Here is a 14609-nt window from a genome sequence, read left to right on the forward strand (position 1 = left end):
TAGGGGTCTGGGTTAGTTCCATCCATTTGCCTGCAAAGTTTATGATATCCTTGGTTTAAATAGCTGAGTAGTATTTCATGGTGTAAATGAACCACATCTTCTGTATTCATTCTTCAGTTGAGGGACATCTGGGTTGTTACCAGTTTCTGGTTATTGTGAATAAAGCTGCTATGAACATAATGGAGCATGTGTCCTTGTGGTTTGGTGGAGCATCTTTTGGGTATATACCCAGGAGTGCTATAGCTGGGTCTTCGGGTAGAACTATTTCCAATTTTCCGAGAAACAGCCAGATTGATTTCTAGAGTCATTGTACAAGTTTGCAATCCCACCAGCAATTCTCACTGTCATGTGAGTTTTTTATCTTAGCTATTCTGATCACTATAAGGTAGAATCTCAGGGTCATTTTGATTTGTATTTCCCTGATGGCTAAGAATGCTGAGCATTTCTTTAAGTGCTTCTCAGCCATTCGAGATTCCTCTGTTGAGAATTCTTGTTTTATGACCACTGTTCAACTAGTGTGAACAAGAGTTTGCATCTATCCATTGGAGCATCGTGGGCTCATTAGTGGATACAAAACTGATAACAGCGTTTGTCCCTCACCCAGAATCCATTGGTAGTCTATAGTTCAGCAGGGAAGAATAGGCCAAGTGAGCCCCTCCTACTCTGTGCTTGACAGTTGACAGGCCCATGAGGGCCATCCTCTGCACACTAAGCCATAAGATCCAAATGGGAATATGCAAATGATTTTGACATTCAGCAATGCCCTCTATAAAGAGTCTTGCTAGGACAAAAGTATACATATAAACATGCACTCTAAAACCTGTATATAAAAGTATTTTTAGGGGGCTGGAGAGATGGCTCAGCAGTTAAGAGCACTGACTGCTCTTCCAGAGGTCCTGAGTTCAATTCCCAGCAACCACATTGTGGCTCACAACCATCTATAAAAGAGTCTGACACCCTCCTCTGGACTACAGGTGTCCATGCAGATACAAAAAAATAAATAAATAATTTTTTTAAAAAAGTATTTTTAGGTGTAGGAAGGAGCTATCTCTTTAACTCATTTCTTATGAACTTTGTGAGTTAAAAATATAGAGGCTTTCTCTCCTACTGGCCATCTCTCTCCTTGATCTTTAATAGATATTCCAATGTTAGGGAATCTTAGAGAACAAAATTTTCTTCTATGAGGACCAAAATATTACCACAATTGAGCTAAATATCTGGAAAATTGTGAATTTTCAAATACACTCTCTGCGCAATGTATCCAGTTTAAAAAAAAAAGATGAAAAAAAAGTGTATGTCCCAGAGCCCCAGAGTTTCCTCTTTTAGAATTTATTAATAGGAAAAGCCCAAATCATAATCTTCACCATGAAGATGTTCATTGTAGTATTGCTTATAAAAATAAGAAGTGAAAAGGACCCAGAAGGTCCACTTTATAAAGTAGTATAAAAGAGAGCCATTGTTTTATGGACCACCATGTGCCCATTAAAAGTGTCTGTGTAAAGTCATTAAAGACATGGGGGCAATTCATATAATGTAAGGCTATACTAAGATAAGAAAATATACAGCCTTGAATGCACATTATCAACTTGGCTCTAGAAAACAAACATGGATAAACCAGAAGAACAACAGTGTGTGCTCACGCTGTGATTTTTATGCGTGACTTGTTCCTCCCAAATGACACCATTCTGTGCATGTCTGATGCTCACTTTGAGTGCATGTCATTCTTCTAGTAAAAAATAAATAAGTAAAATCAGAAAGCAGGAGCTCAAGAGAGAATGCTCAACCCCCATGCTTCAGGGGCTCAGGCAATTACTGGCCTGAATCAGGCTCAGTGGGTTTCTAATCTATTCCTGTTCTCCCTCGTGTACCAGCCTCCTAATATTTCACAAGAGGAGTCTCTCACCTCAAGCATATCAAGAATCTGATGATCATGTACGAGTGGACACTGTACTGTCTGCTACTCTGTTACTTCCTTCCTAAAATTTGCTTCCCAGTTATATCCTAGTAATATCCCTGCACATTGTCTCTGTCCACACAACATGTATGGTGCTCCTGTGTGGGCATTTATCATGTGAAAGAGCTTCAGTCGATCGATTCTACAGTAATGGTTGCCAGGTAATAGTGCTTACCTATGTACAACACTTTCCTAAGTGCTTTAGACGCATTGATTCTGATGACTCCCACAGCTCTGTGTGGTAGACATAATTCTCATCCCTTCCTCTAGATGGCAAAGCTGGGTAGGTGAAGATTAATAGTCTTGCATAATCAGCTGGTAAGGGATACATGGTGCTCTCTGGATGTAGGTGCCTAAATCCAAGCTGGGAGCGCTCTATTGGAGGCATCCCCAAAACATTCACATTGTGTTTAGGAAAAAAAAAGACATTTTCTTTGTAGGTTTTGAAATGCCATCCTTAAAAGTGTTGGGGGAAATGTAGCTGTTTCACTCTCCAAATACCACAATTTTTGTTAACTGAAATTTATAGGAAAAAGAAAATTTTTCAGAGAAAGTATTTGGGGGGGTGAGAGAGAGAGAAAGATGACCAGTAAAGTCTATGGATGCCAATGTACAGGAGACTAAACAAATGATTTAATAGCCTTAACTAAATATCCTGGCTTTATCAGACTTCACATATCAGAGGCTCTTTCACCATTTTCCAGAGTCACCTTCCCTGAACCCTCCTTGTCTTGATAGCTCCCATTGCCTCTCAGAAGTAGTGTTCCTATCCCCAACTCATTGTCTATCTTTCCTGTTCTTGTGGTCCATCCAGGCAATGAGTTCCATAGAACCTACCCTCATAGAGATCCATGACCTTTGCTCCGACTGCTGTGCTCGAAAGCAAACCTCTTCCAACTCAGACTTTCTGATATTTTTTCACATTGACACCACAGAAGGTACACATATCTGAATGGCACAGAGAAACTGATGGGGTTGTGTTTATAGCCCCCTCATCAGAGACGCCAGCTGTCTCACCTCTTGTATCTCAGTGGATGATTAATGGAAGCCATGCCCCTAGCACCCTGTCAGACTTAGATTTCTTCCTTTTCTCTGCTTCAGTAGCTTCAGACTTTCCCACCTTGGCAAGGCAACCAGTCTTCCCTTACAAAGATAATGCTGAGTAACGAACTGTATTGTATCTCTATTAATACCAACTGGTGACACACACACTAGAAACATAAGAGATGAATCCCACAACCTTTGAGTTGAGACTAATCAGTGTTCTTGGGGAAGACATTTCTAGATTCAAATTCTGATTCTCCTTCCTGCTGCTGCCTTAGATGATCCATGGGTAATTCATACTTCTGTTTCCTAATCTGTAAAATGTAATCTCCCTCAATGGATTAATATGCAAAGGAGTGACCTATTTAGTCTAAAAGCTCTGTAGTATGCTCATGTAAGATAAGATGTCTTAGTTACTTTTTTATTGTTGTGACAAAACACCACTTATAAGAAGAAGCAACTTATACGAAAGGGGTTTATATGGGTCTTACAGTGTCAGTGTCATCACCATCATGGCAGGGAGCACGGCCACAGATAGGCTTGGTGCTGGAGCAGTAGCTGAGAGTCCATATCTCAGTCCAAAAACAGGAAGCAGAGCAAAAACACATTGTGAATGGAAGCTCAAAGCACTCCCTCCTCCCAACCCTCAGTAACACACCTCCTCCAACAAGGTCCACACCTTCCAATCTTTCCCAGACACTTCCACAACCTGGGGACCAAGTACTCAAACACATGAATGACCTCTTATGGGGCCATTCTACTTCAAACCACCATATAAAGATTAGTAAATACCCTAGCCAGCCTACCAGTTCAATCTACATCTCTGTATCACTTACTCAACAATGTCAAGAAACTCACGCTCAAAAAGACTCTAGGGCCATCTGTGCTCAGCTCTCATGCTCATAGCATTCCCTGGCCTGATCCTACTCCCTTTCCTCTATAGTGCACACAGTAGGTGTCATCTTCTATAATCCTTGACCAACCCTCACCTCCTTCCGATGACTTTTGGCTTCAAAATCCAATTACACTTATTTTGTTTCGTTTGTTTGATACCCAATATATTATCTGTCATTGTTATAAATAGGCCCTGTCTTTCCAGAGAAATGCAAAACTTCCAGCACTACATCTCCTGCCCACAATAGGTGCCCTGTAAGTGTTTGCTGAAGGTGGTGGTGATGCTCAGGAGATAGTAAATCTGTTACACATGTGATTTGCTGCAGCCAGTAAAAGAGTAATTCCTTATAATGGCTTTAATTCACTTGGGAGATGAATATGAGATAAGAGAAAGTGTCTCCCTATTTGAATAATATTTGACTTTAATGGGTAAATATTAGCATTCTTCCCACCATCACTTAGTGGTCCTCTTCTGCTGCTGTTTGAGAGGAATAAATGCATCATTTAAATGTTATTACTTGAATGCTGCCATAATTGTTTATAGATAGTCACTACCTATACATTTAAATTTCAGTTCATCCCTTTTTCTCAGAGCAGATAATTTCTGTTAACATTATGTGAAGCACTTACTAGAATTTTAAATCATATTTACAAAGCCTGAGGAATCCATAAAAAAAGAAAAAAGATGAAAATAACTTAATAGAGGTGTAAACAAATGGACCATTGGTGAACAGTAGGAGAAATGTGCCAAGGTTTTGCATTATTATCAGCTCCCCTGACCTCCAGCCCACAGAGAAAGCTGCTTTTCTTTCACATGTCTCTGTGTCCTCAGATCCACACATAGCACCTGACCCATGCTGGGGATCTGGGACAGTTGTCAGTATTGGAATTCCACTTCACACCGGTAGTCAGATAGCTCACTTTGAGGCTTTAAGAAAGCTGTGCTTTGCCCAGCTATGTGTGTTTATTACAAAGAAATGAATAAATGAACAATGAATGAGTACATACAGCTGATTGTCTAAAATATCTAACACCTAAACTGGATGTTGTGTCAGCCACAGTACATGCTGGGCATGATGGCATACAGCTGTAATCCTAAAGCTAGGGAAAGAGGCAAGAGGATCCCTGGGGCTCACTGACCAGCCAGACCAGCCAAGTGAGTGAGCTCCAGATTCAGTGAGAGACTCTGCCTCAAAAATTAAGATGAAAAGCAACTGAGGAAGCCATTTAGTGTCAACTTCTGTTCTTTATATGCTTAGGCCTACATGTGCACATGCACACAGACACAGGTAGACACATACAGACACACACACACACACACACACACACACACACACACACACACGCATGCACACCAGCCAAGACAAGTTGATTTTTCTGCACTAGTTACCAAGACTAGTCATCTCCTTAAATACAAATAGAATTATTTTTTATTCTATAAGATATCCTAATGGGAGGGGAAGGAGCAAAGGTGGGTAGAGAATGGAACGTCCTAGAGAATCCAAGGTAGCTTATATATGAGAGGGAAAGTGTCTTGATTTGTAATAAAGCAGCAGGCACAGCTCCCAGAGGACAGAACTCCACAACTACATTAGGAATATAAACCTTCATCCTGTGAACAACTGAAAGGCATTGAAGGATTTTAAATGAAGCAATGAAATAATCAATTATGTGGTTTTGGAGAGATCTCTCTAGTTTGCAAAGAAAATATTGGAAAAAAAGGCATAAAAGCAAGGAGACCATTCCTAAGCAAATTTATAAGTACCTACCAACCAGACGGTGTCTTAAAGAGTGGTTACAGTCTCAAGAAGCAGAAATGAATGTCCTTGCTCTCTCAGAGCTCTCTCACTGAAATACAAGAAGACAAAGAAACAAAATGGAATCTAGAGTGTGCCACATGTGAGGATTGTCATGGGAATGAAGTATAAGGCAGAAATGGAAGAGCCTAAACAAGGAAAGGGGTGGCAAGTTTCCCTTTTATGGGGAAATCATGGAAATAATCCTTAGGCATATGACCCAGGAGCAAATGGCTAAGGGAGGGCTGGGTCAGCTATGCAGTAACTTGGGATAGAACATTCTATCAGAAGAGCCCTGAGTATAAAAGTCCTGAGACCAGAACTTCCTGGCCTTCTGGGGTGGCAGCTAGAAGACAGACTCAGTGTATACAGGTGAGGAGTAAGCAAGGGAAAAAGCGGGAAGGTAGAGAAAGGTGAGCGTGGACGTCGGTCTAAGACATGGGAGCCAGTGGAAGGACCCTAAGTGACATAGAATTCATCAGTACATTATGGTTGAGGTTCACTCTGACCACTGTGTGGAATTAGGAGGGGCAAAGGGCAGACTTGTATAGGAGAAGACTGGGATAAGAGCAGAAGAGTTTAGTGTGGAGGCTGCCGCAACCATCCAGGCAAAGGGTGTTTCGCAGGTAGAAATGGAATAAATAAGAAGTGATAAGATTCAGGGTCCAATTTGAAGACCAAGCCAAGAATTTCTCACACTTCATGAAATATTAGAAATGGAAGAGCTAGGGCTGTGACAAGCATAACTGAAAGCCTAAAGTGACCATTCACCAAAGTACGATGCCAAAGGGACATCCAAGCAGAAATATTGAGTTGAAAGTTGGAAAGAATCAGAGCAGGATAGACGTTTGGCTGGATTCCAGATTTGGAGTCGGATGTGCCTGCAGCTGAAACAATGCTAAAGACTGAATACAGTGACCATGAAGGTGGCTGTGGCTCCAGAAAAGAGGATGATAAAGGATGATTGAGCCAATGAAGAACCCAGAAATGACTGAGAAAGCCCAAAGTGGATGGTGGAAGCCTAGTGTAGATCTTATGTCCAAGATAAAGGCCCAGATCGGTGCTAAGTGACCTTCCAGAGGTCTTCTGGCCCTGGAGACAGCAGCCTCGGTACAGTAAGAAGATGGGGAAATGCAATGCTATGGTAAAGGGGGAAGAAACAGGCCACAGAGAGTGGACCATCTCCTCTAATAGAATCCATCTAGCTCCCTCGATAAATAAGAATTAGTGACTGTAGACACATTTGGAAGACAAACATCTTAAGTGCTTGGTATGAATGCCATAGCATAAAAAAATTTAAGATGTGAGGATAAAAAAATTCAAAAATAGTGATTTATTGAATTCTGTTCAGAAAACAAAAATAGGAAACGCAATTAATTCTTGATTATACTCACAAATGCTTCTTTCAACTGCAGAAACATGGTGTTACATTCTAAATGGCATGTGTAGTGCTAGAATGCCTAACTATGGAAGGGTGGCACTTGAAATCATACTCATTTACAAACATGTGGTAAGCGTGTGCAGGAGAAATGTCTGCAGTGGAGACTGCCAAGATGCCGAGAGTAGTTAGTTCCCTCTGGATACTGAAGTTTTAAGTAACATTTATAAAGATTTGTTTAATTATGTGGGGGGGGGGAGTATGGGCATGTGTGGGTCCAATGCCTGCTGAGTCTAGAAGAAGGCATCAGATTCCCATAGCTAGTTATGAGCTGACCAGTGTGAGTGCCAGGAACCAAACTCAGGACAAAACAGTATGTACCTTAACAGTTGAATTGCCTCTCTACCCCCTTACTTCTCCTGTTTGTTTACTTTATAGTTTTGATTACTGTAGTTTTCCCTTATAATTTAAAACTAGAACACCAGTTCTTTCCTCTGAAAGAAGACTGAGAATCAGCAAAGAATCCACTGATGATGTGTTAATCAAACTCTTGCTAGGGATTGCTGGATACATCTGTAACCTTTGAGATGTCAAATATTAGTAAGTGTATGGAACCAATTTAAGTGTAAAATGAGAAAAAAAATTAAAGATCATAAATAAGAAATAAAAGTGGTACCATAGAGAGAGAGAGACAGAGAGAGAGAGAGAGAGAGAGAGAGAGAGACAGACAGAGAGAGAGAGAGACAGAGACAGAGACAGAGAGACAGAGAGACAGAGAGACAGAGAGAGATGAAAAAGCAGCATGAACTATCACTGGTAAGGCTCACGGGACCTAGGACATCCGTCTTGTCCTTAGATTGCATTTTATTAATCCTGAACCTTGAATACAATTCATTACTTTGTCTCTTTGGTCTCAGTGGGGCCTCTCAAAATCCCATGCAACTTATCTCTTGCAAATTATGTTTATTTTTAATATTGAAGGCTCATGATTCCTTTATATGCCAAATGCCACACTTTACTGCTAGAGTGAGGCAATCTCTGCACTCAGGATTTATTTTTTATTTCATGTACCACTTTCTGAGCTTACAGGAATCTCCACAGTACTATATGGTATTTTCCTCTTTCTTCATTTCCAGACACCATCCCCACTCAGAGCATTTAAACCATCCACTGCTTCAACTTGATGATAATAGTCACTGAGGTTTGTCAATGCAAGTTATAAACATGTATGAGCCTGGTGCTAATAACCTAGGACTCTGCCTCTGGGTAATGGGTCCAAATTCCAAACTGGAATGGTACCTGTGGGCATGGAGGGCACAGGGTCTATGTGAAGCCTGAACTGCAGCAGTGGGTGAGGTGACACTGAAATAAACCTCCAGAAAAAAATACACTGGGCCTCTTTTCTTTTGCTCCTAAAGGAAACTTGCAGATCCGATATAACCTGGGAGGAACCAGAGAGCCATTCAATATTGATGTAGACCACAGGAACATGGCCAATGGACAGCCGCACAGTGTCAACATCACCCGGCATGAGAAGACCATAATTCTCAAGGTATTGATGATATATGTGCATACAAGCTACATCACAAAATTAATATAATGTTATCATCTCTCTACCTAATAATGCTTGGCCATTAGTTTGGGGGGTAAGTTTTTTCTGGTTTTGTTTATAAAACTGTGGATCAAACCGAGGACCTTGCGCATGCTAAGTCAAGCCACTGAGAAACATCCCCAGCAATCTATTTACTTTTCAATTTGTGGCAGGGTATCATTAAGTTGCCCGGGCTAAAGGATGAAAAGGTGACTCAGTGAATAAGAACACTTGTTCCTCAGGCAGAAAACCTGTCCAGTTCCCAGCACCCACATTGGGTTAAGAGTTATCTCTAACTCTAACTCCTTGGGTTGTAATATCCTCTTCTGGCATCTGTCTCGCGCGCGCGCGCGCGCACGCGCACAAACACACACACACACACACACACACACACACACACACAGTTAAAATAAATAAAGTTTCCCTGGCTATCCCTGAGCTTGTGGTTTTCTTACTTCAGCCTCCCAAGTAGCTACAGGTCAATGCCATGATTCTTTTCTGGAATTGGGACACGTGGAATAGGCAACTAATATTATACTTTCACTTAAAATGCTTAACTGATGAAGTATAAAGATAGACATAGACATCACTTGGTATTTATGAGGAATTTGTTCCAGAACCCCCCATGGATACCAACATCTAAAGATGTTCAAGTCCATCATTATAGGAAATGACAGAAGTCGCACGGCACCTCTACACATCTACCTGTGTATTTACAGCTGTCTCCGTATTCCTTACCCGCCTCATACAATGTAAGTTCTGAGTAAACAGTTGCTGTGCTGTATGAAAGAACAAAACTAGGAAAATGTCATGTACATGCTCAAGACAGACACAATGTTATTTTCAAATATTTCTGATCTAATGTTAGTTGAACCCAAAGTTGCAGATCTACAAATGAAGACAGTTAACTCTTGTTCCTTCAGGAAAGGCAATGGCAGTTATGATGAAGAATCTTCTAAGGACACGGAGAATAAATATTTGCTCTATAATCTTCATGACCTCTGGCCTCTTCTCATGGCTAGCCTTAGAGCTTCTTTCAAACCACTCTTTCATCCATCCCATCATTTTTCCGGGCTAGAGTCTAAAACAGTGGTTCTCAATCTTCCTAATGCTCTGACCCTTTAATACAGTTCCTCTTGTTGTGGTGACACCAACTATAAAATTATATTCATTGCTAGTTCATAACTTTTGATACTGTTTTTCATAATTTTGACACTGTTCTAAATCATAATATATATCTTTTCTGGACCATAGCACGCAGTTGAGAACTGGTCTAAGGTATCTGAAGCTTGCCATCTTTCCCTGGAAAAGATATTTTTGGTCTCTCTGACCTACATTATTCATGACTCCAGTACAGTTAGATAACAATATTGAGTTGCTTTTTTTTTCTTCCTCCATGGAGGTATTTTCTTTAAAATCCTAAAAATTCACTCATTCCCTCAAAATCTAAGTCTCTGGTAATAGTTTTTCAGAAGACAAACAGGTGGTTTTATTTTTACCCTCAAGTTTTATTGCAGGTTCATTTACTGCTCCCTCCCTTAGCACTGACTTTTACTGTGAAAACAGCCACCTTGGAGACACCATGAATAAAACATGACACAAGGAGGTCTCCCTGGGAACCAAGCCTGAAGATCAAGAAGGAGAGCTGTCACTGCATTCTCTAGATGGAGCTCCATACAGATACCTGTCAGGACAGAGAACAGGAGGAGGTTGCAGTGTCACAAAGCAGAGTGGCAAGTAGGGTGGTGCTTGGCAGGGCCTGAGCAGCTCCCCCACCTTGCTGGATTCTGCCAGCTGCTTGGAAAGTCAGGCTGCAAAGAAAAGGCAGAAACCCTGTCTCCTTTGAGAACTGACGGATGTCAGATTCATAACTTGACGAGGAGGATGCATATGGCCTTAGCAGTAAATGCTAGAGGGCATTTTAAAAAGCAATCCTCCCTAGGAAAATGACAGCCTGATGTTCCAGCCTGTTAGGCCATCTATCAGACGTGGCATATGTGGTGTTATCTCTCAGTGGCTGACAGAATCCTTGGGCCTTACACAATACCTGGCACACTTTATGTGTTACAAATGGGTGAGCAGATCAAGCCTACCTTTAACCAGGAGAGGACTGGAGAGATTGGCTCAAAGGATAAGTAAGTCATTTGCCATCAACCTTGAGTACCTGAGTTCAATTACCAATTCTATGGTGGAAAGAAGGAACCTACCCCTAAGGGTTGTTCTATGACTTCCACACACTCACAAGGACATGTACACACAAAATAACAACAACAACAATAAATAATAATAATAATAATAATGTAAAAATAGTGATAAAGAAGAAGAGGCAGAAAAGAAGAGGAAGAAGAATTTTTTATTAATCATTTTATTCCTTTACATCTCAAATGATATACCCCTTCCAGGTTACCCTTCCACAAACCTTCCCATACCATCCCTCTTCTCCCCCCTTCCCTTTGCTTCTATGAGAGTGGTCCTCCACCCATTTGCCCACTCCCACCTCACCCCTCTAGCATCCCCCTATGCTGGGGCATCAAGCCTCCTTCCTCTCCCATTGATATCAGATAAGGCCATCCTCTGCTACATATGTACCTGGAGTCCTGGCTCCCTCCATGTGCACTCTCTGGTTGGTGGTTTAGTCCCTGGGAGCTTTGAGTAGTTCAGTTAGTTGATATTATTCTTCTTATGGGGTTGCAATCCCCTTCAGCTCCTTCAGACCTACCCCAAATTCTTCCATTGAGGTCCCTGTGCTCAGTCTAATGATTGGCTTTGAGTATCTGCATCTGTATTGGTCAGGGGCTGGTAGAACCTCTCAGGGAACAGCCGTATCAGGCTCACATACTCCACTATGTTTACAGCAGACTTACTGATAATAACCAGAAGCAGGAAACAACCCAGATTTCCCTCAATAGAATAATGGATATAGAAAATGTGGCACATCTACACAATGGAGTACTACTTAACTACTAAAAACAATGACTTCATGAAATTTGCAGACACATAGATGGGACTAGAAAATATCATCCTGAGTAAGGTAACCCAGACACAAAAGAATACACATGATACCGAGCACTTCCTGTGTTTACCGGGAGTCCCACACCCTCGAATCCCGGCCCGCAGCAGCTCTCTGTTCCCAGACCCCGTGGGAGAGAGACCTCACTGCCTGGTCAGGTGGGCACTCCTGAGGCTGCAGAGCAGAAGAGACCACCAACACTGCCCACCCCTGCCCACATCCCTGGCCCAAGAGGAAACTGTATAAGGCCTCCGGGTTCCCGTGGGGGAGGGCCCAGGAGCGGCAGGACCCCTGCGCATGAGACACCGCCAGAACCTGAAGGAACAGATGGGATAAACAGTTCTCTGCACCCAAATCCCGTGGGAGGGAGATCTAAACCTTCAGAGAGGCAGACACGCCTGGGAAACCAGAAGAGACTGCACTCTGCACACATTACTGATTCCAGAGGAAAACACCAAACGCCATCTGGAACCCTGGTACACTGAAGCTCCCGGAAACGGCAGCACAGATCTTCCTGGTTGCTGTCGCCGCAGAGAGCTCGTGGGCAGCACCCCGCGAGCAAACTTGAGCCTCAGGACCACAGGTAAGACCAACTTTTCTGCTGCAAGTGACCTGCCTGGTGAACTCAAGACACAGGCCCACAGGAACAGCTGAAGACCTGTAGAGAGGAAAAACTACACGCCCGAAAGCAGAACACTCTGTCCCCATAACAGGCTGAAAGAAAACAGGAAAACAGGTCTACAGCACTCCTGACACACAGGCTTATAGGACAGTCTAGCCACTGTCAGAAATAGCAGAACAAAGTAACACTAGAGATAATCTGATGGCGAGAGGCAAGCGGAGGAACCCAAGCAACAGAAACCAAGATGACATGGCACCATCGGAGCCCAATTCTCCCATCAAAACAAACATGGAATATCCAAACACACCAGAAAAGCAAGATCTAGTTTCAAAATCATATTTGATCATGATGCTGGAGGACTTAAAGAAAGACGTGAAGAACTCCCTTAGAGAAACACAGGAAAACATTAATAAACAAGTAGAAGCCTACAGAGAGGAATCACAAAAATGCCTGAAAGAATTCCAGGAAAACATAAATAAACAAGGAGAAGCCCATAGAGAGGAGACACAAAAATCCCTGAAAGAATTCCAGGAAAACACGATCAAAGAGTTGAAGGAATTAAAAATGGAAATAGAAGCAATCAAGAAAGAACACATGGAAACAACCCTGGATATAGAAAACCAAAAGAAGAGACAAGGAGCTGTAGATACAAGCTTCACCAACAGAATACAAGAGATGGAAGAGAGAATCTCAGGAGCAGAAGATTCCATAGAAATCATTGACTCAACTGTCAAAGATAATGTAAAGCAGAAAAAGCTACTGGTCCAAAACATACAGGAAATCCAGGACTCAATGAGAAGATCAAACCTAAGGATAATAGGTATAGAAGAGAGTGAAGACTCCCAGCTCAAAAGACCAGTAAATATCTTCAACAAAATTATAGAAGAAAACTTCCCTAACCTAAAAAAAGAGATACCCATAGGCATACAAGAAGCCTACAGAACTCCAAATAGATTGGACCAGAAAAGAAACACCTCCCATCACATAATGGTTAAAACACCAAACGCACAAAATAAAGAAAGAATATTAAAAGCAGTAAGGGAAAAAGGTCAAGTAACATATAAAGTCAGACCTATCAGAATCACACCAGACTTCTCTCCAGAAACTATGAAGGCCAGAAGATCCTGGACTGATGTCATACAGACCCTAAGAGAACACAAATGCCAGCCCAGGTTACTGTATCCTGCAAAACTCTCAATTAACATAGATGGAGAAACCAAGATATTCCATGACAAAACCAAATTTACACAATATCTTTCTACAAACGCAGCACTACAAAGGATAATAAATAGTAAAGCCCAACATAAGGAGGCAAGCTATGCCCTAGAAGAAGCAAGAAACTAATCGTCTTGGCAACAAAACAAAGAGAAGAAAAGCACACAAACATAACCTCACATCCAAATATGAATATAACAGGAAGCAATAATCAAAATTCCTTAATATCTCTCAACATCAATGGCCTCAACTCCCCAATAAAAAGACATAGATTGACAAACTGGATACACAACGAGGACCCTGCATTCTGCTGCCTACAGGAAACACACCTCAGAGACAAAGACAGACACTACCTCAGAGTGAAAGGCTGGAAAACAACTTTCCAAGCAAATGGTGGGAAAAAGCAAGCTGGAGTAGCCATTCTAATATCAAATAAAATCAATTTTCGACTAAAAGTCATCAAAAAAGATAAGGAAGGACACTTCATATTCATCAAAGGAAAAATCCACCAAGAGGAACTCTCAATCCTAAATATCTATGCCCCAAATACAAGGGCACCTACATACGTAAAAGAAACCTTACTAAAGCTCAAAACACACATTGCACCTCACACAATAATAGTAGGAGATTTCAACACCCCACTGTCATCAATGGACAGATCATGGAAACAGAAATTAAACAGAGACGTAGACAGACTAAGAGAAGTCATGAGCCAAATAGACTTAACGGATATTTATAGAACATTCTATCCTAAAGCAAAAGAATATACCCTATTCTCAGCTCCTCATGGTACTTTCTCCAAAATTGACCATATAATTGGTCAAAAAACGGGCCTCAACAGGTACAGAAAGATAGAAATAATCCCATGCGTGCTATCGGACCACCACGGCCTAAAACTGGTCTTCAATAACAATAAGGGAAGAATGCCCACATATACGTGGAAATTGAACAATGCTCTACTCAACGATAACCTGGTCAAGGAAGAAATAAAGAAAGAAATTAAAAACTTTTTAGAATTTAATGAAAATGAAGGTACAACATACACAAACTTATGGGACACAATGAAAGCTGTGCTAAGTGGAAAACTCATAGCGCTGAGTGCCTG

The 14609-nt window shown here is 41.5% G+C and overlaps 1 protein-coding gene across 2 annotated transcripts in view; it reads left to right on the forward strand.

Annotated features, from left to right (window-relative positions):
- The window catches only part of Cntnap2 (contactin associated protein 2), a 2247664-nt gene that overhangs the window by 2062330 nt on the left and 170725 nt on the right, over positions 1-14609 (forward strand). For both annotated transcript variants that reach the window (NM_001427648.1, XM_087658677.1), the window contains 1 exon segment: positions 8485-8618. In NM_001427648.1, the coding sequence (NP_001414577.1) occupies positions 8485-8618 (134 nt within the window).

The sequence above is a fragment of the Rattus norvegicus genome, chromosome 4, assembly GCF_021556685.1.
Source record: "Rattus norvegicus strain SHRSP/BbbUtx chromosome 4, alternate assembly SHRSP_T2T, whole genome shotgun sequence".
NCBI classification, from domain to species: Eukaryota; Metazoa; Chordata; class Mammalia; order Rodentia; family Muridae; genus Rattus; species Rattus norvegicus.